We start from the raw sequence: 27,738 nt of genomic DNA, 5'->3' as shown, positions 1-27,738 counted from the left end.
ACGATTAACATATGTTGCTCCATGGATTTCTACATACATTTGACGTACGATCAGGATCAACTATTGGAATATTTATTTTTTTCTTTTTTTTTAATCTTTACATTTTATGCACCCACATTTCAGAAACGCGCATTTTCTCTTTAGTTTTAGCCGTCGCTCGTTATTTATTAAAAAGTTATTAACAAAAAAGTTGGAGAAATATAACACTTTGTATTAGTGCTTAGGGAAGTAATTTGCTGATGTGTGCATAAACAGTACACATATCAGCAAATTACTTCCCTAAACACTAATACAAAGTGTTATATTTTGCAATTATATTTGTTTATAACTTTTTAATAAACAACGAGCGACGGCTAGAACCTTCTGATGGTTACTTAGGAAAATGACCTTTATAATATATGTGAAGGAGAAAGTCATTGGAGAGGGGTTCGTAAGGGTATTTACCTTAGAAATAACTGAATTTTTTTATGCCTATTAATTAATTAAATTTATTAATGATTTATCTTGTTATTTTTTACGTAAGAAGTAAGGTGGAAACTAAATATGAGACATATTCATTTCATATTTTTTATATCTAAATACGTTAGAGTAAATTATGAAATGACTTGTAAAGTATATTTTATGATACTTCTATATAGAAAATATCAAAAAATTCAATTTATGTAAAAAAATTTATACCCTGACGTTTCTTATTAATCGAATTATATGTACGTTTAAATTTATAAAAAAATTAAGAGGGGGTATTATTAAAATTTTTTTGCAAGAGGAAAAATATTTTGCAAATTATTAATTTTTTATAATAATTATAATCCTATCTTAAGGAGATTACCTGGTTTGGAGCGCTAAAAAAATAACAATTTTACATTTTTTTCAAAACGATTAGTGCTATGTTCAATTTTACGTTTGTACACATATTTTATTTATACTTTATAGAATATCCATGAATTTTGATATACAAAAAGAATATAAAATTGTCGAGATCTCTACACGGGCAGTAGACGTCCACATTGATTTTTGTGAAATTGCTGACAGCTGACACTACAGAGTTAAAACAAGTCACTTAAAATAAAAAAACAAAATTAATTTGAGATTAATAATGATAAACGCATTCATCAATGCTAAATCTATTCAAATTATAGAAAATTGTGAATTGATAAAAATATTCCATTATTAAAAAAAAGTTTATTTTTATATCATTATTTTTTCCATTAAGTTGTAAAAAAAAATATTATTTTTCAAAAATGTATTCTTTTGTTAGGTTTTTCGTACGGAGAAAATAGTTATAATTTGGCCCAATTCATTGTATTTGAGATATTTTCTTTACACTGTCAACAATTTGACAAAATCAGTGTGGACACGTCAACTGCCCATGTAGATAATTTTATATTATTATTGTTATCAAAATTTATGGATATTCTATAAAATATAAACAAGATATATGTACAAACATAAAGTTAAGGTAGTTGTATCGCGACAGTATTAGTAAAAAATAATGGTCACACTGCAATACGATAATGCAAGGAAAACTCTACTTATCTGTGTAAAACTTTTGACTGAGCTTGTACTGTTTTTATTTACTGTTTTCACTCGCGTCAGTAATGTCAGTATATCATCGAGATTAACTCGCGATGCTCGCGTTAGTATGCTCTATCAAGGTTATTTTGAATAAATAGAAGAAATAAAAGCGAAAATATCTGTTGAACATTACAAAGAAAGATTAATGAAAAAAAGCAAAATCACTACAAACAACTACAACCGATTCTGAATGATATGGAAAAAAACAAAATTAAAAATTTAAACAAGCACAGTAACAACTGTGCCGCAATCAACACGTAGAACTACGTCTATTAGAATAGAACATATTTGGAAGAGGCATTGCGAGTCTGTGTCCGACATCGTGCGAGAGAGAAAGGTAGTGAAGCCTAATCGTCCGCAATGCGCATACGCAATAAGCATCCATTCATTCATTCATCCATTCATCCATTCATTTATTCATCCATTCATTTATTTATTTATTAAATCCATTCATCTATTCACCCATTCATCCATTCATTCATTCATTTATGTATTTATTAAATCCATTCATCTATTTATTCATTCATTTATTTATTTATGAAATTGCGAAAACCCTTAGCTTACATCGAGAGAGATCTTTCAAAAACTATATAATAAAGTATATTTTCCTTTAATACTTTTCGAGAACAAACCCATATCGAAAAATTAATAAAGTATATTTTTTTTAAATACTTTTCGAGAAAAAGAAAACGTTGCATGAAAACGTTGCAAGAAAACGTTGCATGAAAACGTTGCATGAAAACGTTGCAAGAAAACGTTGCAGTCGTACCCCCATACCCCCCGAGAAAGACGTAGTTCTACATCAAAAAAGTATTAAAGAAAAGACTTAAAGCTTTAGCGGCAATGTCTGAACTACACATATATATATATAATCTTCATGTGCGCAGTGTTGCAAGATTTTTACAGGTTAGCTGTCGTATGCGTCCACCGCTAAGAGAAATTCTGTACTTTGTGTAACAATTGCTTCAAAACTAAATAGATAAGGGTCTTGTACTTTTGTAAGAATATTTTTACAAGTCTCTTTTGTCATCTCTGTTTTTCATTAAAATCCTATGAGTAGTTTGATCGCTACAATTACAAACGTGATATAGGAAGTTCGTTTTATACGATACATGTAAAAAGTGCTAAGTTTGATTTCCATTATTTCAACTTTGGTATAGTCAAGCTTTTTCTACTTGCACGTGTGTGTAGAGCGTGTTTACATTAATATGCTGTTCAAATTTCAAAAGATTCCTATGAAAATGGGTTTTGTGACACAACTACCTTAATAGCACAACCGTTTTTTTTTTTTCAAAAAAAAAAAGTATAAAAATCGTTGTTTTTTAGCACTCTAGACCAGGTGGTCTTCTTAAGCACTTATATGCAGAATAACTGAAGATATTAAATTAAGTGAAAAAAATCATGTAAATCAATTTTAAATAAAATTGATGATGTTGTTTTTTCATCACAAAATTTTTTTTAATAGTAAATAAAACGGCCAAAATCGAGCAAAGCATAGATGTCATAAAATTAAAATTAGTTTAATATCTCAATACATAATAGTGTAGAAAGGGGACGTTTCGAGCTTTACAGAGTCTTCCTCAACTAATGAGTAAAGAAACATTTAGAAAATTAAAATTAAATTAAATTAAAGGCGCGGATACGTCTATCCTAACGTCGATGGCGAATCAACAAAAATAAAAAAGAGTCACATCGTGCGTAAAAGCATAAAACATTAATTCTAACTTATAATTTTTTTTGCTTAGCAACACGATTTTTTAGGCAATTATTCCGACATTTATACATATATAGACGTTTTCTTGTAAACTAAATTCGAGATAATTATAGCATTTCTAATTTTCTCGAATTTTGTCTAATAAAAAAATAACTTTAAGTCCGACATATAATTATGAAAAAATAGTATAACTTTGAGGACATAATTTTTAGAAAAATTTAAATTTTTTAAAAGATATAAGATAATTATTTGATAGGTGGTTCGGCCATCAGTGCAGTCAAAGAAAAAATTCCGAATTAAAAATATGTTATAAAGAAAACCTAAATACATACACTTTAATTTTCAATTTTGAGAAGATCTGACGTCTATATAGTTTTTGAGATATGAAATCTCAAAGTTGGCATTTTTAACATAGGTTTTATGGGAAATTGTATCGAAAACATACATTTTTCGAGAATTTTACTCACTATCTGTAAAGAATAAACAAGTTCAAAAAACTGAAAATAATATTGTTTAATTCTTCTATAGCACTTGTTAAGTATAAGGCAAAAGTATAAGACGTTAACGTGTAATAAGTCCAATAATTCAATCAAAACTTGATAAATTATCGCGTTTCTTGTCGGCTTTTCGATCAGCTGTACGCGACATGAACATGTGGCAACGCCGCGCCGTGGTAGTGTTTTCTTTCCACAGCACTATTCTTTTGCAAGCAAATCTCCCATTATCGAAATTGTTTGTTACCTTCCATTATTTTTCAACATAAACACAATACATAATTTCACTCAAACACATGGCACTGGCATAATAGCTGCTTACAGCGAAGAGATGCAATGTCGCGACATTTCTCTTTTACGAATGTCAACTAAAGTCAAATCTTGAACTGTTTACATTTATCAGTAAATAAATTGATACATAATCGAATGAAAAATTATATTATAAAACCAGTAATTATACAAATGTCTAGAATATATGCATAAAAATGGTTTTTCTTAAAAAAAAATTTAGGCCTTCTATTGACTCATACGGTACTAACTGAACCATCTTAAATATAATTCTTTACATTATCCGCTGTTGATGCCAAAATATATATGTCAACAATTTGGAGTCGGTTATCGATATCGCTCTATATAGGACATCTTGTTATCAAGAGACACGGTAGTGTCTCGCGCCAAGTACACGCGCAGCGCGAGACCGCCGTGACTTTTCCACGAACGCACAAGTTGCAAGTACCCGAGATTTTGAGATCTCGATAACGAGTAAACGGATCAAGTTCTAAGTAAGTTTGATCGATAGCTTGGGTTTGAATTATGTGATAAAAGTGTTTTTACTTTTCCGCTATGTGCCGTACGAGCAGAGATATTGCGACGCAAAGTCTGAAATGTTAAATTTTACAATTAAGAAACGTCGTCGTCGTCGTCGTCGTCGTCGCCGTACGGTTGCTTTTGCATCGATAGATAGCGTTTTTGAGATACCTTGAGTGTTTGAAAAGAGACAGCATATACGTACGTGTGCGTGTGCGCTCAGTGTAGACAGAGCGTTCAGCGCGCTGTCAGTCAGTTATAAACTAGAAATATATATCGTGCAACACCGTGATATTTCTCATCGTTAAATACGATCATTTAATTCCGAATTTTAGTCGCATCATGCAAGGATCGAAGTGTCACGATATATTGCATTAAACTTATATAAAATCAAGTTATACGTGATTATTATGTTTAATTATAAGAAAAAAGTGAAAATATTATGTGTATTTAGAAATTTTTCATTTTTCGGTAAATTTTACTGTCAGAACAATATGGCAACGCTGCGCTTTTCAGGGCGCCGATTGTCAAATGTGAAGTTGATAACAAAAATGTCAATGTAAGTGTAAATTTCATTAATCAAAGAATATTGTGACATTTTCTTTTTATCAAAGAGAAATTTTATTATAATAATGAGTGATAAAAAACATAAAGTGAGGAGTAATGTGAGCAAAAATAAAAGACAATTTTTTGGATTATTTTTTTTTTAAACATAATAAAGATAAATAGTTGATAATAAACCGTACGTGATGAACTGAAGTGTGACATGAGCGCACAGCGTTGCCAAATAATTCCTTGAAAGTCGCCATTAAAAATATTCATCTATAAACCACATTTCAAATCAACTTGTAACATAAATATTTTGTTTAAATATTTGGTGACTCTGTATTTTTATCGGCACTATTGAAAATATAGAGTTTAGCAAATATATGTGTGTGTGTGGTAGCGCAGATAATATTTAATATCTTAAGATATTTGATAAACAAATTATTACATTGAAATATGGAAAATAGACTTTTTCGATAACGTCACATATAAATATCGAATTTTCAAAGTCATAATTCTTCTTTATATGTTCGGTAATGTGGTTTAATTTTTTTCTGGCGTAAAGATATGCATTTTAACTTTCTCGTATACCAAAAAATCAGTTAACAGTTACATTACAAATCTAGTCTTCAATATTTTATCAAATATTGAATATTTGATGATTAATATTGAATATTTGATAACATGAGTATGAGTAGCGAAACTTGGAAATTTATTTTGACATATAATGCAAAAAAAGATTTATGTCTCATTTTTTATTAGAATATAAATAAAAATTTAATTAAAATTTGTAACCAATAATTTATTTATTTTTATGTATATATTAGGCAGATAAATGTAAATACAAATATCTTATTGTATACTCAGTCCTATTACTCGTGCCCGAGCGTGGTGACTTATCTCTTCATATACATGTGCTGCGCACGTGGATTATACACATTGTATATGGAACCTACAGTTTAACGCCGATTTCGAACGGCGCGCCACGCCGATTTCGAACGGCAATTTTTAGAGAAGTTTTCGTGGCAAGACATACTCTCGGTGGTTTGCCATTGCCTTCCGAGAGGAGAACGAGCGAATGAAATTTTCTAGCTTTACCGGGAATCGAACCCGGGACCTTTGGCTCAATAGACCAGTGCGCTGTCTACTAGGCCACGCTCGTCCTCTTATTGTATTAATATTTAAACATTAATATTCAATTAGTTGCTTAATTTAATTTCTTGTTTAATAAATGAGCGAATGTACGTATGTTTCTGTCTTAACAGAAAATACATAATTTGTCTGTTTAGAGTCTGGTAATATCGATGATTTCGACGTCAATTAGACGTCGATTCGATAAGTTATTTTCTCGCTGGAAAGATCGTACTTAAGACGGTGTTAAATATAAGATTCGACTATGAATACCGGCCATAGTTAAAGTTTTGTGACAGATGTATAGAGTCTCCTTTGAAAAAATTATATACTAATTATAGAATTTGTGGTGAACATTTTTATATCGTCAATGTTTTTAAATAATTTAAGAAATAGGCTACAACCGCATGCAATTCTAATATAAATTTCATAAATCTTTCAACAAATGTGAAATCTTTATCAGAAGGTAAAATTTATGTTCTGTTTTATGTATTTAATTCTTTACTAAGCATATATATATAGGGCATTTTAAAAAGGTTGGACGGGCTATACATGGTCATGTTTTTTTTATCAAGACAACCAGGATGTTCCTATGAAACATGTTTCTAAAACGCTTTGTTAAAAGATTATCGTCAAGTTAAGATTCAAAGAATAAATTTTTACATTAAAAAAATATTTACATTTATACACATTGTTCTAATATTTATTTATGTACTTAAAAAAATTTTTTAAATTAAAAAAAGAAACAAAACTCAAAGATGTTTAAAATGTCCATCACGTGAAGCAATGCAATTCTGGACTTTTTGAATCATGAACTGCCTTATGCTTTCGAACACTCCTGGAATATTGCGTATCGTTTGACATTCATTTTCTATTCGTTGTAAAAGTTGTTGCTCGTTGTCAATCGGAATCAAGTAAACAATTGTTTTCAAATGCCCTTCAAATGGTAGTCCCACAGTCATAACCCGCGCCCGATTCAAATCCACTTGACTTTTATTTGTGCGAGACTATTTGAAAACAATTGCATTTCTTCACGCGATGGACATTTTGAACATCTTTGAGTTTTGTTCCTTTATTTAATTTTTGAAATTTTTAAAAATAAATATATTAGTATGTATAACGTACATGGAGAAAATTGCTATGGTTGTTACAACAACATTCTCTATGATTGAAAAAGAAATGTATGTGAATTTAAGTTATATTGATATTACATTGAATATAGCTGTTAAGATATGAACATCTATATGGTTCTCATGATCGTAGTTCTCAGGTTCTCACTAAGTAACATTCGGTTACAATACCCTCATATGGCTCAATTGAAGGATTATTGCTATCTTTCTAATGTGGTCTGCAGTATAAATAGTATGGTTGAGAGATCTATAAAATATAGTTGCACGATACAGCACTGATTGTGAAAGTTCAGTTTAATCGCAGAAGGATTTTCATGTAAAATATATCGCTCCGCGTGTACTTGGCGCGAGACACTACCGTGTCTCTTGATAGTGTGTTATATTGTGCATATTTATTGTGGATACAATTGTGGTAATTTAATTATGAATAAAGCTTGCGAGCTTTATCTTCAAAGCATAGGATTTGAGGACTTTATTCCTATTTTCAAAGGTAAGATTTAAAATAAATTACGTTACAGTTTATATCTCAGTCAGCGAGATGCTCGCAGTAACTAACAATCAGATTCGTGCTCTTATCTTAGATGGCTCGTTGTTAGAGAGATAAATGGCAAGTTGAAGGCAGTGGGGATTAATTACAACAATCAGCTGAAAAGTGCGTTGTTCTCAATTGAATTTTATCAATATCCAATACACTTTCAAATTCCTACAGATGTCTTATCAATGCCAAGAAGATAGTTCTACCGTAACACATATATGCACTTCATACAGGTAGACATTGTAAGTGCCATTAACTTAAGCTAGGATAACATATGTATATAACTATGGTTGCAGGAACCGTACCTATAAGAAATAATCATTATGGTTGTAACATCCGTATATTATGGTTATAACATCCATATAGCAGCTACTCTCATATGGTTTTCATAACTCTTTTGTATTGATGAGCGAAAAATAACATTATTATTATCTTGTAGCAACTCAAACTTTTTCTCCACATAAAAATTTATTCTTTAAAACTTAACTTGACATTTATCTTTTAACGAAGCGTTTTATAGGAACATTTTTATTTGTCTTGATGAGAGAAACAAAACTACGTATAGCCCGCCCAACCTTTTTGAAACACTGTATATTTTATTTTATGGTCTCTAAATTTGAAATTAACGAACATTATATAATCTTAACGAATGTATTAATAAAAATTTTAATAATTATATGTTTTTATATGTATGTAAATTTTATTTATATTAATTTCTAATATGTTATATATAAAATACATGTAATTCATTTTTAAACTAATGCTTTTATTGTTTTTATTATTTTATTTGTTATATTTTATAGTATAATAAAGTGTAATTATAAATGAATCTCTAAAATATTCTTTTATTTCTAGTATATGTTTAGTTTTAAAATATTAATATTTTACACTTAATATTTTTAATTTTACAATATTTATATTTTGAAATATGTCGCTTTATCCAGCCAAGAATATGGCGGTATATCATATGATTGGTAATCCCAAACATTAAAGGAGTCGACGCTTAGGGCCTTGGCACACAAAAAAACTTAAGCAAATCAGCCAATCACAGTCAAGAACTTAAGGCATAACATAAGCGGTAGCAAATCCAAACTGTTGATTTTCTTACTGCTAACGTGTTACTGCTTAAGTTTTTCTATGTGCCAAAGCCTTTAAGGTAGTTAGTTCGTAAATCGCAATTCGTAAGAAAAATTTGAAAATTTTACTATATGTTAATAAATGTGGTATCTACATATCTGTACAAGTTAAAAGTAATTGACCGTCCTGAACGCGAGATAATCGCTATCAAAAACTGCATTTTTTTTGTGTATTGCATGTACAAAGCATACGAAAATCTCGTATTTTGAATTTTAATTATTAGAACAAATCTTAAGAAAGTGATGAAAAACGGATATATATTTAGTAGAAGGACACTTTAGGACTAGTAAAAAAAACTGAAATTATTGACCGTTTAGATTTAAAAATACAATAATAAATAGACCTCGATTTTTGCAATTGTTTTATGTAAAGAAGCGACTGGAGGAAAAAAAATAAAAGAAAGTTTTTTGTTTTGTGTGTGAGGGACAGAACTTATCCAAAAGTTTTCAGCCTGTAACGCAAATGGTCAGAAATTTTTTATGTCGATTTAGAGTATAAAATGTTGCATTGTATTGTCACGGACTAATTACCTTAAAGTCTGAGCACATAGAAAAACTTAAACAGTAAGACATAAGCAGTAAGGAAATCAACAGTTGGGATACTTGGGATTCACTACCGCGCTTGCATTATGTTTCAAGTTTTTGACTGTGATTGGCTTGCTTACTGCTTAAGTCTTACTGCTTAAGTTTTTCTATGTGCCCGGGCCTTTACTGTCGTAACTGGTTAAACTATTAATTATTTATGCTAAAAATACTTTTTTTATATATTTGTTTTTTAAATTTATTATTTTTAATTTTACACTATAGTTATAGCGTTTTCTACTGGGAAAGTGGGAAAACTAGTGTAACACTCGTGCACACTGGTGCAATTTTATTGTTCCACTATGAAAATTAGTTCACATATTTTTAGTGTTTAATGATCTAGTGATAAAAATGTGTAAAATTTGACAAAGCTAAATACAATGTATATTAATATAAATTATTTAGGTATATACTTAAATTTTTTATGTTGTGTTTATCATTGAATATAACGATGAATATTTAATTGTACAAAAACATACGTGTCTTAAAATTTATTGTATTTTATCTCGAAGAGTTATTTTAGTCTGATAAGTAAGTTTCGGAGAAAAAAATATATTTTTTTGAATATTCAACTTTGATTTAAAGAGTTTATTTCAAAATTTTTATAGAGTCAGTCACTAAAAATTGCTACCTAAAAAATACTGTTTTCTTTTTGTTAAATATAAAAAAATATCTATGAGAAAAGTTGTACTATTTAGAAGATGTATATAATGAAAATTATATTTATTATGTATTTTTTATGAGATATTAATAACATTATCAATTCTTTTCGTATTATGATTTATAGATGTAGCACTAAAGGGAACAATAAACTATACATATATAATAACATTATCAATATCATTTTAAGTTGATTTATACTATTTTTTTATTTTATTGGATATCCTTAATTATTCTGCATATGAGTGTTAAGATGAAATTATAAAAATTAATAATTTATGACATGTTTTATATTTTATTTACATATATGTATTTTGATATAAGAAATATACATATATGAAGAAACTTGAAATAATGTGTAAAATATTTATTTGTTGTATACATAATATAATATGTATATACTTGCATGCACAGCATAATGAGATAAATCAATTAGTGTAAAGGAAACAGCTACATTAGAAAAAATATTACACGTTACAAGTTTTATACATGTAAAAGTTATGATATCTCTCGTTGGCATTTATATTACCTAATATATATATATATATATATATATATATATATATATATGTCACCTAGATTGCGCGATTAAATTTATATGTTAGAGTTCCTATAATAAGAGTTAGAACACCGTTATAGCTTTGTCTCACTCCCACTAACTTGGCTGAAACATATGGCGGGACGGCGCGGGACCAATCAAAAATCGTCAACACATTGGCTTAACTCTTATTATAGGAACTCTATTATGTATGTGATACTGCAACTTCTACAGTTCATAATTTAGGCAATTTTTAACGCAAAGAGTATAGTTATACTATTTTAAAAATATTTAGAAAATAAATATAGAAATTTTCACTTCTTATTGCATATTTTTATAGCTGATGCTACGAAACTTATGTTAAAATATTTTCAAAATAGTATAACTATACCCTTTATATATACAGTATGTTTATTAGTTCGCACGATGTTTTAGACGCTTTCGATAGTTAACAAGTAAAAGTGTGCAAGTAGAAACCTGCACATTGTTTCCTCATAGTTTTTAAGTGTGCAAATAGAAACCTTTGCTCACAAAGCTTCCTCTATTTGTTTTGGCTTCCTCATAGAGGAAGCTTTGTGAGCAAAGGTTTCTACTTGCAAAAAACCCCTTTACCGATCATCGCCAAATTCAATACCGACCTTCCTTGAATGATACTCTATTTAAAAAAAAAAAAAAAAAAAAAAAAAAACAGCCCGATATCTCAATATTTGCGAAAGTTAGAGCAACTAGTACTTGCATCTCGTTTTTAACTTGAATATAAGACCCGACTATGAATATCGGCATTAAAAAACTATATAAAATAGAAATAAAGAAGACTGAAGAATATAACAAAATTAAAAATAAACCGATATCTTAAAATTTACAGAAGTTAAAGCTATTACAAACATTTTTCTAAAAATTAGGGATCTTTAATCACGTATAAACCCAGTAAACCAGTTTGTAACTGTTATGATGAAAGAACAATGTTATTGTTCTTTCCATGTGCTCCCTAAGTTACATAACGTTACATAACAGTTACAAACTGTCTTACTGGGAAGCTGAGTCTAATCAACCAAATCTTAAAAAATTATATATGAAATAGGGGTAGAAAAGACTGAAAAATATAATAAAATTAGAAATAGATCGATATCTCCAAATTTGCAGAAATTAAAGCATAAACAAACACTTCTGCAAAAATTCAAAATTTTATTAAAAAAGAACCCCTTGATTATTAGCAATTTTTATTAATTCTATTATATTCTTCAGTCTTTTCTACTCCTATTTCATATACAATTTGTTAAGATTTGGTTGATCAGTTCTGGAATTATAGAAATTTTGGTAAATTTGGCACAGCCATACACACATACACACATACGCACATATACATACACACATACCGACATTTTTTTAAAATAGCGATTTTTCGACGTTTTAGAACATTCTGAACACATTGGCAAAAGCAACTAAAAAAAAATTTTTTTTACGAAAACAAAGTTTCCTCTATGAGGAAGCAAAAAAAAGGTGAACATTAAAAGATAAACATTTATCTATTTCATGCAAACTACATCTCGCAATAAAAAAAATTTTTAATTTTTTCACAAAAAATTAATATTACTGAATTTTTTAAATAGCACCATGCTATTTTTTATAATATTGTAGGGGATTTTAAGACAAAATTAACGCACTATCAGAAATTTCACTTTTATTGATATTTATTAACATCAAATTTGCAGCATTATTTTGTATACCACAGTACTTTATACTTATAAGCTCTGACTAGAAGTGTAAACATAAATACTGCAAGTTGTCTGGAAACAATTTTCGTATTGTAAACACATCAATATTCTTCGACTCTTCTTTCGAAGTGGATATTAATTTGTTTCAATAGCAGCAATGAATCATTATTCTAATTTAAAATAATGCAAATTTTATATTAAATACCAGAAATGACATTTCTGATACTGCGTTGAATTTGTCTTAAAAGATCCCTACAATATTATGAAAAAAAGATAGCATAGTGCCATTAAAAAAATTCAAGGTAATATTTTTGAAAAAAAAATATTATTTATGAAAAAAATTATTTAATTTTTTAAACACCTACGTTTGTAGTTTTTCTCATTACGAATTCAATGAGCTATGACCCAAGGTCACCAAAGGTCAAAAGACCAAATGCGAACTTACGATATTATTACCTTCAACTGCTTACAATACGGCTAACTGGCTGTATTGTTATATGTATATATATATATATATATATATATATATATGTGTGTGTGTATGTAGCGTGTACGCGCGCGCGTTTTTACTGTCACCGCCAGTATTAGCTTTAATTGCTCAAGATACCAAAAAAATAAACAAAAAAAATAAACGAAAATAAAAAAAGGTAAAATATAAAATAATATACTATTATATAAAACATAAATAATAATAAATATAAACTATTACATTAGAAAACTGATTACATTACTAATTCGGTCTTTAACCGACTTTTACCTAACAGTATATTTTGATAGATCATGGCATACTTTCTTTGTAAACTTTTTGAATTTTTGCAATATCTTCAAAATTGAAGAAAATATAGTACACGAAAATGTGCGTGACGTCATAATGTTGTTGCGAAATCTTTTGAAGTTGCCGTCATCAAAGAAACTTTAGAAAGCTATAACTTTCTCAAATTTGGGTTTTTTTTTTTAATTCAAAAAGTACTAAAAATCGGCTTAGATTCTCTACATTAATTATGGATACCGCTTAATAAAAAAATTTTACTTAAGAACCCAATTACTTTTGATATAACAGACATACTGACATATGACCTAATGAGACGGATTAGACCTCACAAGACAGAAGAGATACAAATTCAGCAACCTCCACGCGGTGTATTTCACAATTAAGTAGAGTTAATGTTGGCGGTAACAATAAAAATGCTCATGCGAGCTCCACATTACATACACACGCGCGCAACCCATCTTTTAAACTCAAAGATATTATAGTAAAATAGAAGTAAAAAAAAGTTTTCTTTTGTACACAAATGCCATTTGATTATTACAAATACTTGCTGTTGAACAAAGCTTTCGTGTCATAAAACTGTATTTTCACAAATTTCCCTGTATTTTGGACAATTTTAAGTTTCATATTCGAGTTCAGCAGACCCAAAAACATAAAAATAGACAGATTTTATACGGTTCCCTTACAGGCAAATTTTGGCCATAAAGGGGCATTGTTCTTTGCTTCTCACTCTACTTTCCAAAATTGCCCTCTATTTTCCAAAACTTCAACATCCTTCCTGGTGACGTTAGCGCAATCGCCTGATTTAAATATCATTGAATCATCGTAAGCAGTTTTGAAAAACAGAATAAGAGAAGCAGATTTCCTTTTCCAATACCTATATCTCTTAAGCAATTGGAAGATGTTCTAGAAGAATGGTATAACATTGCACTCTAGTAATTATTCAAGCATTGTATAATTATATTCCAACGATAAAAACTGTAGACAACTTTGGTGAGCCAATCTTTTATTAATAAAACAAGTAGTGTGTATGTGCGCGCGCGTGCGTATGCACACACGTGTTTAAAAAGTAATTTGAAATAAATATAATATAAATATACAAAACAAATATATAAATAATTACAAAAGTTTTCATTTTTTTTGTATTTGTACTGTAGCATTATCATTTAAATAATATCTTCATAATGTACATTGTGATACATAAACGTATACAATTTCTATTTTTTTTTAAATCTAGATTTAAGGAAATTTGTGGCAATAAACACTTCAATTCCGGAAATTTAAATTATTTTGTATGGAGATATTTATATATTCAGTTTTTTTTAACTTACTTGGATCTTTTCTATTAGAACTTTTATGTACATATAACTTATATGTTTGTTTTTATGCAATGTGCTCTGCAGGAGAAGGATAAACCGAACAGCACGACAATGAATGGTTCACCAGGCAGCGCTGGAATGGGCGAACAAGTGGGCGTCAAAATCGAACCAGCGGAAGCCGAATCGTTGTCCGTATCCGGAAGTAGCGGCATTCTTACCCCTATCAATCCTTACACTTGTGTTAAGCCCATTAGTCCTGAACAAGAAGAATTAATAAATAGGCTCGTGTCTTTTCAATGCGAATTTGAACAACCGAGCGAAGAGGATCTAAAAAGGATTACGGTATATATGTTATGTTTTGTACTTAATTTTACTTATATTACAAATTTTTATTCTGAATTATAATTATTTTACATCTACAGTTTTCAACTTTTTAATGTAACATAGAGGAATAAAGTATGCTTAAAAATATCTGTTTTTTTTTTATGTGAAAATATTATTAAAACTGAAATTATTACAATTTGAAAAAACAGGAAACAGATCATTGTTTTTACGATTTGGAGATTATCTATATATTATTTTTCAGTAAATTTTTTAATATTTTTTATATAACTGCCTCTTGTCTTTCAGAATCAACCAATGGAAGGCGAGTCTCCGAGTGATTATAGTTTCAGACACATCACCGAAATCACGATTCTGACTGTTCAGTTGATCGTCGAGTTTTCGAAGAGATTACCCGGCTTTAACGAGCTGTTACGTGAAGATCAAATCACTCTGTTAAAGGCGTGCTCCAGTGAGGTGATGATGCTACGGATGGCAAGAAAGTACGACGTGCAAAGCGATAGCATCATTTTTGCTAACAATCAATCATACACGCGTGACAGTTATAGCGTCGCTGGAATGGGAGATACCATCGAAGACCTTTTACGATTCTGCCGGCAAATGTACGCTATGAGGGTCAATAATGCTGAATATGCTTTGCTCACAGCTATTGTCATTTTTTCTGGTATGTATTAAAAAACACAGTAGCGTTTTGCGTCAAATAATATCAGGAATCAAAAAATGCTGTTTTTAATTTAGATAGCTCTTCTATAAATTATTTTATATTGTAATAGTTGACACAGATTTCAACTTGCATTGCAAGATACATATTAACTTTGATCAATGTACATCAGTTGATGGTACGATGGTTCATTGCATAAATTTCTTCAAGAGTTTTATTTTTAGTGTAAAATACCGCATGAGAATTTTTTCGGTTATTTGATAAGTATCAATACAATCTCACCATACAAAAGTGTGTCTCCACAAAAAAATTTTGGATGATTTTGTAATCTGCAGTCATACAATAATAACTAAAATTTATTTACATTTTTAAGTCAAAGGTTCTAAATGTATTGTTGAGTGACACTCACATGTAACGATCGTATAAAATATCAGTGATATAAATTTCATTTTTAATAGTCTTCATAGTTTAATTACAAATATCGTGCCTTAGAGAAGAAAGAACCGTTTTTACACGTAACATATTACATTTACAACAGCAATTTTTAGGAAACCCTTTATAAAAATTGTTTTAATAACTCAAAAATCCGTTTTGCAAATCTGCTGCCTGTGTTAATAGTTTCTTTATATTACAATAGAAGATTTTCTATTCGTACACACTTTCGATACGCACCTACGAGTAAAATAATGTATAACATTTATCATTGTCATTGCGAAAAAATATACACTTATCGTGATATTTTGTTCGTGTGTGTGATTGTTCGTGATATTAGATAAGTAATAAAAATATTGCAGATGTTAAAGAGGTTCGCCTATTAGAAAGTCAACTTAAAGTCTTAAGTTTTTTATATGATTTACATAAACACTTTACACAAATAATCCCAAAAGTTGAGCAATATTGACCGTATAGTTTTTTTGTAATATTATTCAGAAGTTGACCACTTTGAGCCCAGCGCCTCATGAGAAACGCGCGGTCGCTCTGAGGTAAATAATCACTGATTTAGTACACACTTAGCCAATTTAGGACTTAAAAAAACTAGCATTTGACAGATGAAACAAGTATTGCACAAGAACTTTAAAAATAGGATTTTACCATGTGGATTTAAAACTTTATTGTCACAAAGTTTACTTTTACCTCGTGGATTAGTAATGATAGACGTTGACATTGGCAACGCAACATGCAAACCCAACCTCACAAACAGTGTTTAACCACTATAAATCATGAATCCATGACACGCAATCATGTATTAATCATTTTAAGTCTTTAGTATTCTCTGACAATTGTTATAGGTTTTTATAAATTATTTGTAATTTTTCTTTTTCTTTATAATGTTGGATAATAAGTACCTGACAACGATTCCCGAATCGTTGACGCTCTCATACTTCGGCATATATTTGTTAATATTCTATACACTAATAATTTACGAAGAATAGAGCACATAACTAGCACCTACAATTCATTATACTAATATTGCATATATATAATTCGGAATCGCTGTAATGACATTATTATTCAATCACATTTTTGACTCCAAAGTAGTAGACGAACCTTAAAAACAGGTTCTGAACAGTTCTTTTATATCGTTTTAAAACATTTTTAATTTTAAATGTGTATATCTGTAGTTTCTCAATGAATTCAACATTTTCTAGCTTAACTTAATTCTAATTCCAAATTGAGAAATTCTACGCATTTTTATTTTACATTTAACGAATTTGTTAATAACTTTTAATAAAGAGCGATGGCTAAAATTTTTTAAACGTCACGTGATAATATGTGTCAATAAGCTAAATTCCCTTTTCTATAATTTTTATAGTTGCCTGGAGAGATAAAAATAATAACAAATAATGAATATAATGATGAATAATCTAAATAGATAAATTTTGATTTGAATAAGGAATCAGATACAATTTTATTAATTATTAATATCAATTTCTGTTTTTATCATTTAAATATTTTTATTTAAATCTAAAATAATTATTACTTTGCAGAGAGACCCAATTTGTTGGAAAGCAGAAAAGTGGAGAAGCTTCAGGAGATTTATTTGAAGACATTAAAAGCATATGTGGATAATCGTCGTCGACCGAAATCCTGTACGATCTTCGCTAAACTTCTATCAGTTTTAACCGAACTCAGAACCCTTGGCAATCAAAACAGTGAAATGTGCTTGAACCTGAAATTTAAGAACAAGAAGCTGCCACTTTTCCTCGCCGAAATCTGGGACGTGGTGCCCTAGTTTCTCAGTCGCCGATCAACGGCGATTGCGCCGGTCGGCTAAATAAATCATCTGACGTCGCGGTAGCAGCAACAGCAACAACGGCGTCGATGGACGCACGGACGTGGAAAACGGCCTGCGTAATTCTTATACTAGTGCACCATTATGCCACTGCCTCAACATAGCAAGTTAACATATTGTATCAGTGCTGTTTTTAGATTCATTTCGATCATTTGTTCTTTCTCTCGATCGACCATCTCTAGGTGTCACCCTAGATTGATTGATCTTTATATGGCTTGTTAGACAAGCGTGAGACAGACCGGCCCCACGCTATTCGCATGTAACTTATGTGTGACGCACAGAAAGTTGTTTATTCTTTATAGATTTAGATTTATGTATATAATACTGTGAAAAAAGAAAGTTGGGAATTTGTGGAAATAATAAATGATAAAATACATTTGAGAACAATGTGCTGATGAAAATACATATGATTGAATACTAGTGATAAGAGAGAGTTTGATGCGAGAAAGATCTGTATAGTACCATAGACACACAATAAGATTTAAAGAATTGAAGCTCTATGCTACCAAAGATCTATGGCATAAGATATATACACGACGTATCTATACAATTCATGAAATTATCGATCTTCATAGTTCCATGTATTTTTGTTCGAAGTAATTTTTGTAATACTCGTCTATTCAAGACTATTTAAATTAAAACAGTCGTTGATCCGTACTAATACTTTCTTTTGTTCACAAAATCGTAAATATTTATGTCGCGATTAGACCTAACCTATGAGAATCGCGTGGGACCGATTTGGAAACGAGGAACAAGAAAGGCCTCGCACATTGAAAATACGCGCAGAGTCACACACGCTTCAAAGGAAGGAGCAAGGAAAGGAATAAGAATAAGAATGAATATATCATTGTGAGAGATAGGCAGTGGCGCGGCCCAGGCTGTGATACATAGAGAACAGAGATTGAAGATATATAAAGAAAGCTACCTGCAATTTACATTTTATCGCTATATCCTCTACCTGGATACATCCTTACACACAATCGATATGTAAATGTAATGTATTATATGATAAGGTATTGATATATTTGACGAGTGTGCATTGTCACATTAGTCATTCTTGAGAAAATGAATAGCAGCAAATGTGGTTACTATAAGGGAGGGAGAGGGTAGAAAATTATATTGGCAGGATGAGACTAAGGGAATCGTAACGAAGCATGATTAACGCAATTAGCGATGCTGCTGGCCGAAGATTAACAAGTTTGAGGATTAAAATCTGTAGTCGTCATTAATACAGCATTTTCCCTTGGCCGTAAAGAGAGCGAACCGGAACGATCGACCCATGCGATATTCACTTTTGAGCAGCGCCGCATGAATGGAGCGCGAAAAAGAAAATAGATATGTATAACACAATAGCATAGAATCTATATCACTCATACACATACAGCATAATATATCTTGCTAGCATGTACATTGTTTATACCAGAAAGAGGGAAAGAGAGTGTAGGAAACAGACGTGTGTGTGTGTGTGTGTGTGTGTGGGCGCGCGCGCGCGCACGCGCGCGTGAAAAAGAGAAAAGGAGAGAGAGGGAGAGAGAAGGAGAGACTAGAGCGAAAATGAGAAAGATGGAAAAAAGATTGGAAAGGATCTACACCGCAGCAGGATGGCGCGTCTTGAAACTGTGTATTAATATTTTTATTAATACAAACCACATAAAAATGTGCAGGGCGTCCCTAAACAGAGGATAGGGCTAAAGGGATGATATTATTTTTGCGAGAGACATATATATATATATATATATATATATATTTTTTTAGATCTATACTGTGTATATATAACATGTTATTTAAATGTCATGAAACAGGAATTTTTTCAAATGTATTATTTTCTTACGGAATATAGAAATATGATGTTCATATATAATGATACAGGAAGCAAAATAGAACATTTACATTGTAAGCTAATTGTGTCTCTTCGGTTTATATATATATATACATATATATATATATATATATATATATATATATATATACCTTGTTATAGTAGAAATTTTTACAAAAAAATGTGCGTTTTTAATAATGAATAAAAAGGAAATGTACGGGACGTCCTGCAAAGGTGTACAAGGAAATATAATAATATTCGTAATAAATATAACTGATGTCTTTTTTGGAGCAACTGGAATAGAACTCTCCGATTGAACTGTTTTCAAACAGAAATATGGAAAAATACATATTTTTTTTTATTAAGAATAAAAATATATATTTTAAGTTAATAGAGTAAACCAACTTTGAATTTGTTTACTAAATCGAAAATTCTACAACGAATAATATTGTAATAAATTCACTATATAAATTTATAACTGTTATAAATTTGCAATTATTATCTATTCTACGTATTATTACTTTTAAAAAATTAAATTGCAAAGATAATGATTTCCAAAAATAAAAAATCTGGAAATAGAAGTCTAAAAAATTTTGAAATTGCTCGAACATTGTTACCTATTATTTGTGCCACGATTTTCGATCGAGCAAAACAGCAATTTAAAGTCGGCTTCCTCCATCCGTTAAATGATCGAAGATTAAATTTTATAAGATAGTTAAGGAATAACGAATGAGATGCATGATATGCTTAAGACGAATCGATCACCTTTCGTTCCAAATTGACAGAAATATCGAGATTGAACGAGGGGAAATGACGTGGCGATCGATCGATGATTTAGAAAAGCAGTAATGTGTGGAACGAAAGCGATGAAACTTGTTGAATTGAATTAATTCTCGAGCGATTGCATTTTTAAGATAATTGGTCATATCAAAAGTGCTCTTATTTATTTATTATCATCATTAAAACATTATCAAATTTGTATAATGCTCTTAAAAATAAGTTTCTTTAATTTTGAATATTTTTAGTGTCATGATACATATAAATATTTAAAATATTTGTTTAAATTACTTTTATTAAAAATATCAAGATAATGAGATGTTAATTAATACAGCGTGTTACATGCTCCCGCTCGAGATTTAAACAAATTTCCAGAACATAGCTGGTAATAGATCGTAGATGAGTCAGCTAGGATAGGTGACCGAGTTCTAGTGCAAAGCCTTGTGCCTTCAGCAGCGGACATCGGCTCACCAACAAGCAGAAACAAAAAAAATAAAAAAGAGATACTTGAAATTTAACCGTCCGTTTTAATCTTTTAATGAAATGAAAAACAGAGTAACAGAGTAACAGAGTAAGAAAAGAGTAACAGAGAGAAAAGAAAGAGTGGGGGTTGACAAACCAAGAAGAAATAGAGAGACTGCGAAAGTGGATTATTAAGGATGGATATAATTAATAGAACATTTTAAAAAGTAATTATGAAGAAGAATATTGATGAGAGTTAAAGTAAAAGTTTATGGGAAAGATCCTTATAGTTCTCAGAATTCAATAACAGAATATGCTAACACATGAAAACATTTAGCCTCTAATCGTTAAAACTAAAGGATGATGACGAAGAATTCTTGGATTCCTAAATCTTTGAATTTTTAGACTCTACATTTTTTAATTTACAAAATAGTTGAATTTTTAAATTGTTGGATTTCAAGACAAGATTATCAGATTCTCAATAATTTCTTTAGATGATGAAATCTTTTTTTTGAGTTACAATCACTGAATTTTTTTAATTCTTTCCATTTTTATTTTCTAAATCTTCAATAAAGAGATTTATTATATATGCTAACCATTTATACGTAATTTTATTCTCCAGTAAATGTCTCGCTAGTTGAATCTGAAAAAGCAAGCATCATATATTCATGCAATATATAAGTATAAATGTAATATATATATCTATATATATAAAGGAAGATGTCCTGACTGACTCACTCACTCACTCATCAACGCCCAGCCCAAACCCCTGAACCGAATTTATACCAAAAGTATATGAAATAGGGGTAGAATTTTCCGGGGAGTGCCACTATGTGTATAGTTTTTTGTTACCGGTTTTCTGGAAACCGGTTTTTCTAATTCTTCTAATTTTTCGGGAAATAATTCACCGAATTTCAAAGAATTGTAGATCAAACAGGGGTAGAATTTTCCGGGGAGTGCTATAAAGTGTATAATTTTTCGTTACCCATTTTTTTGGAAGCCGGTATCGAAATTTTTTCAAATAATTTTTACCAAAAGTATATGAAATAGGGGTAGAATTTTCCGGGGAGTGCCACTATGTGTATAGTTTTTTGTTACCGATTTTCTGGAAACCGTTTTTTCTAATTTTTCTAATTTTTCGGGAAATAATTCACCGAATTTCAAAGAATTGTAGATCAAACAGAGGTAGAATTTTCCGGGGAGTGCTATGAAGTGTATAATTTTTCGTTACCGATCTTTTGGACGAAATTTTTTCAATCTTTCGGGAATTAATTGACCGAATCTGAAAGAATTGTATATGAAGTAGGGGTAGAATTTTACGGCGAGCGCCATAATGTGTACAGTTTTTGTTACCGATCTTTTTAGAAACCGGTTTTTTTAATTTTTTCAATTTTTTGGGAAATAATTGATTAAATGTCAAAGAATTATACATGAAATAGGGGTAGAATTTCCCGGGGAGTGCTATAAAGTGTACTATTTTTTATTACCGATTTTTTTAAAAACCGGTTCTGAATGACCGAATCTTAAAGAATTGCACATAAAGTAGGGGTTGAATTTTTCGGGGAATGTTATCAAGTATATAATTTTTCGTTACCGATCTTTTTGGAAAGCGGTATCAGAAGTTTGACGAACTTTTCGGGAAATAATTAATCGAATTTTAAAGAATTGTATTTAGAGAGAGAGAGAGAGAGAGAGAGAGAGAGAGAGAGAGAGAGAGAGAGAGAGAGGGAGGGGTAGGGGGAGGGAGAGAGAGAGAAAAAGGGACGGGGAGGGGAAGGGGGAAAAAGAGGGGGAGGGAAGGGGGGGGGGGGGGGGGGGGGGGGGGGGGGGGGGGGGGGGGGGGGGGGGGGGGGGGGGGGAAGGGGGGGGGGGGGGGGGGGGGGGGGCAGGGGGGGGGGGGGGGGGAGGGGGGGGGGGGGGGGGGGGGGGGGGGGGGGGGGGGGGGGGGGGGGGGGGGGGGGGGGGGGGGGGGGGAAAAAAAAAAAAAAAAAAAAAAAAAAAAAAAAAAAAAAAAAACAGGAGGGAAAAAAAAAAAAAAAAAAAAAAAAAAAAAAAAAAAAAAAAAAAAAAAAAATAAAAAAAAAAAAAAAAAAAAAAAAAAAAAAAAAAAAAAAAAAAAAAAAAAAATAAAACTTAAATTGATTCTATTTATATTTCAACATTACATAAATTAAAATTTAAGTAGAATTTTATTTGATTAAATTAATTATTAAGTAAGTAATTGTTTCTTATTTATATACTATTTTAAAATAAAATTGTAAAAAATAATGTTCAATATTATATAAGAATTCAATCAATGCAAGAACCTAATGAACTAAAGAAACTGATATTTTAAGAATTTCGTAAAATTTGATGTTAACAAAATTATTAAATTGATTGAAATTTTAAGAATTTAAAAATTTGAAAAACTAATGATTCTGGAACTTCATAAAATTGTTTTAAAAAATCAATGGTCTATTAATTCAAAAAGTTTACGATCCAAGAATCCAGGAAGTCAAAATTACGTAGTATTTTACATGATAACACGTGTACCTAATCTTACTGCTTTACTTTTTTTAAAGTTAGCAACGCTTGTAATAATACATGCTGTTTAGTTGCAAAAAAAGATTGTTAAAAGCCACAGTTACATAATATTTAACATTTCGAATCAAAAAAGATCGAAATAATGCTTAAGAAAAGACATAAAAAATGAAAATGCAATTCTACGATCACTGCCAAGGACGTTCACCGTCTGCGTCATTCTCGTCTTGTTGAGATGTCTTTTTCGAGATTTAAGAACCGCATTGTGATGGAAAAAGCAGAACAAGTATAATAAGGAGAAACAATTAAACGCCTGTCGGGCGATTGTTCACAATACTGCCAAGTATAGAATCGAGTATCTGTGTTTTTTTTTTTTAAAGCTATAATACATCCAGACATATGTACATGGATTCAGTACATGGATGGACACACACACACACACACACACACACACACACACACACACACACACACACACACACACACACACACACACACACACACACACACACAGTCATTTAGTTACATTGGACATTTGTGCGCATCGCGTCTTGTTTTCTATTCATTTGTTTATCTGTTGAGGAAATCATATGGAATCGAAGGTCTTAAGATATGCTAAAGCATCTCAAGAAAAATTATTTGATAATTCTGAGCTCAAATTAATTTATAAATTCTATTAAACTCAATTAGACTTGTTACAAAAAATTCGTGTAGTCTTGCAAAAGAATTTTTAGGACAAATATGAAAGCAATTAAAAAAGAATGCTAAATCAATTTTTGAAAAACAACGACTTTATTTCATTAAGCCTGCGTTTATATTTACACTGGGAGCTATTGGGAATAAACAAACGCAGGCTAAAATTATGTGACTTGGTATGTCGTAATCTCAATTCCTCTGATTTGCTTCAAAAATATTTGAAATCCAAGAAATCTTGGGACCTTGATGACTCAAAATCCGAGAAATTTTAATCGCGCTTTTCTCGCACTACATTTTTACATTCAGAAAGTATTGTAAATTATCGGCTAGCTTCCAAGAAGTGTTGTAAATACAATTTGTGCGATTTAGTACCGCAATATAAAATGTCATTGATTGCTTACAGTTATACAAAACAGCGCTATTATTATTAACTGCGACAATTATTATTATTGTTATTAATCACAACAATAATAATAATTGTCGCAGTTAATAATAATAGCGCAGTTAATAATAATACTAGACTCGTATCACACGGAATATGAATATCGCTGCATACTGTTATGGATGCTACCGCTAATATTGCCACTATTACCGATGCTACTAAAGTTTTTATTCGATAAAAATTTTTTTATATAAAAACGTATATACAGGGAAATATATCCCAAGATATAGGGAGATATACAATGGGAAATATATCTCATTTTAAACAACGCACCTCGATAATTCTTCAACGAAGCATTTTCAGCAAAAATGTTTCAAACAATAGTTGTACGGTTTTGAGGGGCACATAAGATGGTGTCATTAGTTTGACCTTGAATAGTTGCTTGAAGATCACATGAAGGTCATTTTCAATTTCTTAAATGGAAACTCTTATTTTTCAATGCATATTCTTGTAGCTAATCTCGAGAGCTTTTCAAAACACTTAATAAAGTATTTTTTTATTAAGAACTTTTGAATTATAAGATTTGAAAATTCTAGTATTTTGACATAAAATACAAAATATCTTGTAAAACATTAAGTTTTCGGTAATGTTACCTTAATACTTTTATGCACAGAATAATGAGACGAATCAATTGGTATGAAAAAAAGACATAGTTCCTTTAAAAAAAAATATGTAATTTGCAACATGCATCTGCATACTTTTTCTTAAAAGCAACTATGTCTGTTTTTCATGCTAATTGATTTGTCTTATTATTCTGTGCATAAAAGTAATAGTTAGTTTGAGCTTCTTTATCACCCCAAAGGGGTCCAAAAGGGCGTTTTGGAGGGACGTACCCAACCCGTGCATAAAAGTAATAAGGTAACACATTACCGAAAACTTAATGTTTTACAAGATATTTTGTATTTTATGTCAAAATACTAGAACCTTCAAGCCTAATAATTCCAAAAATTCTTAATAAAAAATACTTTATTAAGTGTTTTGAAAAGCCCTCGAGATAAGCTACAAGAATATGCAATAAAAAGTAGATGGTTCCATTTAAAAAATTAAAGATGACCTTTACGTGACGTTCAAGCAACTATTCAAGGTCAAACTAATGACAGCATCTTATGTGTCCCTCGAAACTGTACAACTTTTGTTTAAAACATTTTTGCTGAAAATAATTCGTTGAAGAATTATCGAGGTGCGTTGTTTAAAATGGGACACTGTATATATAGGTATATATATATATATATATATATATATATATATAATATGTCCATATATGTTTACTTTCTCTTCTATAATCTCTGTTTGTATACACAGGAAAAGTAATAAGAAAAATTAAAAATAATAAAAAGGATAATTTTTGTATTATTTTTGTAATAAAAAAAAGTTTTTGAGGATATGAGAAAAAATTGTCTACAAATATAATCATATATTAATATATTATTGTAATAATTATACGTAAAATATGATTATATATACGATTATACATATATAGAATATTATATATTTATAATTTAATTGTAATTTTTTACTTTTATAAAAAAATTAATACAAAAGTTATTTTTTACATTATTTATCAATTTTTCTTATTATTATTTTTCCAATATACACGAACAGAGATTATACAAAAAAAAGAAAAAAATATATATATACAGGGTGTTAAAGAACTATGCCCAGTTTTATATGAAAAATTGGGCCCCTAGTGAACAGCAATCAGATGTGGTTAGAAATGTAGCGCATCAAAAGAGGATTAAAAAGTTTCATGGGCATAATTTTGTAACGAATCCTCTAAATGCTAGAGCTGTCTAAACTTCGCTATTATGACCATATTATGACCATGTACTACTGGTCTAGTTCGATTTCTCGGCGTCCAGGCCTTCCCGTGATGACGGCGATAACGGATTATACCAAAAACGTTGAAATAATATGTCTAGAATGTATTTGATACAGCATTAACCCGGCTAACAAGGAAATGTACGGAAATGTCCTCCGATTTTGATGAGCTTTTAAAATGTTGTTTTCTAGACAAAAATAAGGGACACGTATTTTTTTATACATGCCCATACGCATGTTTAGGGGCCGAAACACCCTTTTGAAAAAAATCGACTTTTCTTTTTTGGGTCGAATATTTCCGAAACTATAAAAAATAGAAAAAATTTTTAAACAAAAGTTGAATGATTTAAACAGTACTTTAAAATAATAATAATAAATTTTTATTTTTAAATAATTTATAATGTAGGTTAGGTCCGTACACTCATCAGACTTCAATTAGGCAATTCAAACTTTCCGTTTCGTACTTTGTGAGTACCTCCCTATCGATTAATATATGACTCATGACTGTTCACTCGGGACCCAAACTGGGCATCCTTTTTAACATAACAGATCGAATATCTAAAAAAAAAATTATATATAATATATTATATAAAAATATATATATATATATATTATAAAAAATATATATATATATATATATATATATGTATGCTCATATTTTATATACAATTATATATTTTTTTATATAAAAAATCTTTTATCGGGTACATACATTGACATTTATACTCATGGAGAGGACTCAATGATACAAGCGCACGCAGATTAGAGATACACATTAAAGATAAAACACGCAAACGCACAGATTTTTAGTATCGTTGATTCATAATTTCGCAGATTCTTTCTTTGACATTGTAATTTCTCGATATTAACTTATTTTTTAATATCTACTACATACCAAAGTAGCAAGATGATGTCTAAAGACGTCTTATTGACGTTAGAAGACGTCATTAAGATCAGATAGCAACGTGTCTGTATTGTTGCTGGCATGTTGCCGACAACAAGTAAGTGTTCAGAATTGTGGCAACTGAGTCCGTATTTATCGACAAGATGATGCCTTCACGATATAACAATTTTGTGCAGCAACTTGCTAGTAACTTGTTGATAACTTATGCTGCGGTCTAAAATCGTCTGATTCAAAATTTGAACTGTTGCTGTCATGTTGCTGTAATAGTTCATAGGATCACACAATGCTGTCATATTGCTAGCAAAGCGAAATAAATTTGATGCTGTTCTCTTGCCGACAAATTGCTAACAATA

At 30.2% G+C, this 27,738-nt stretch overlaps 1 protein-coding gene across 5 annotated transcripts in view; it reads left to right on the top strand.

Moving 5' to 3' along the window:
* The window catches only part of Ecr (ecdysone receptor), a 100,870-nt gene extending 79,229 nt beyond the window's left edge, over positions 1 to 21,641 (top strand). For all 5 annotated transcript variants that reach the window (XM_077416465.1, XM_077416466.1, XM_077416464.1 and 2 more), the window contains 3 exons: positions 14,736 to 14,993; positions 15,282 to 15,657; positions 17,643 to 21,641. In XM_077416465.1, coding sequence (XP_077272591.1) covers positions 14,736 to 14,993; positions 15,282 to 15,657; positions 17,643 to 17,887 — 879 coding nt within the window. In that variant the 3' untranslated portion in view covers positions 17,888 to 21,641. The remainder of the gene's footprint in view (positions 1 to 14,735; positions 14,994 to 15,281; positions 15,658 to 17,642) is intronic.
* Positions 21,642 to 27,738: the final 6,097 nt, after the last annotated feature.

Source organism: Temnothorax americanus, unplaced genomic scaffold (assembly GCF_048541705.1).
Source record: "Temnothorax americanus isolate GAGA-0224 unplaced genomic scaffold, ASM4854170v1 Scaffold43, whole genome shotgun sequence".
Lineage (NCBI taxonomy): Eukaryota > Metazoa > Arthropoda > Insecta > Hymenoptera > Formicidae > Temnothorax > Temnothorax americanus.
The sequence above is the reverse complement of the archived record's forward strand: the minus strand, read 5'-3'. Positions and strand labels throughout refer to the sequence as shown.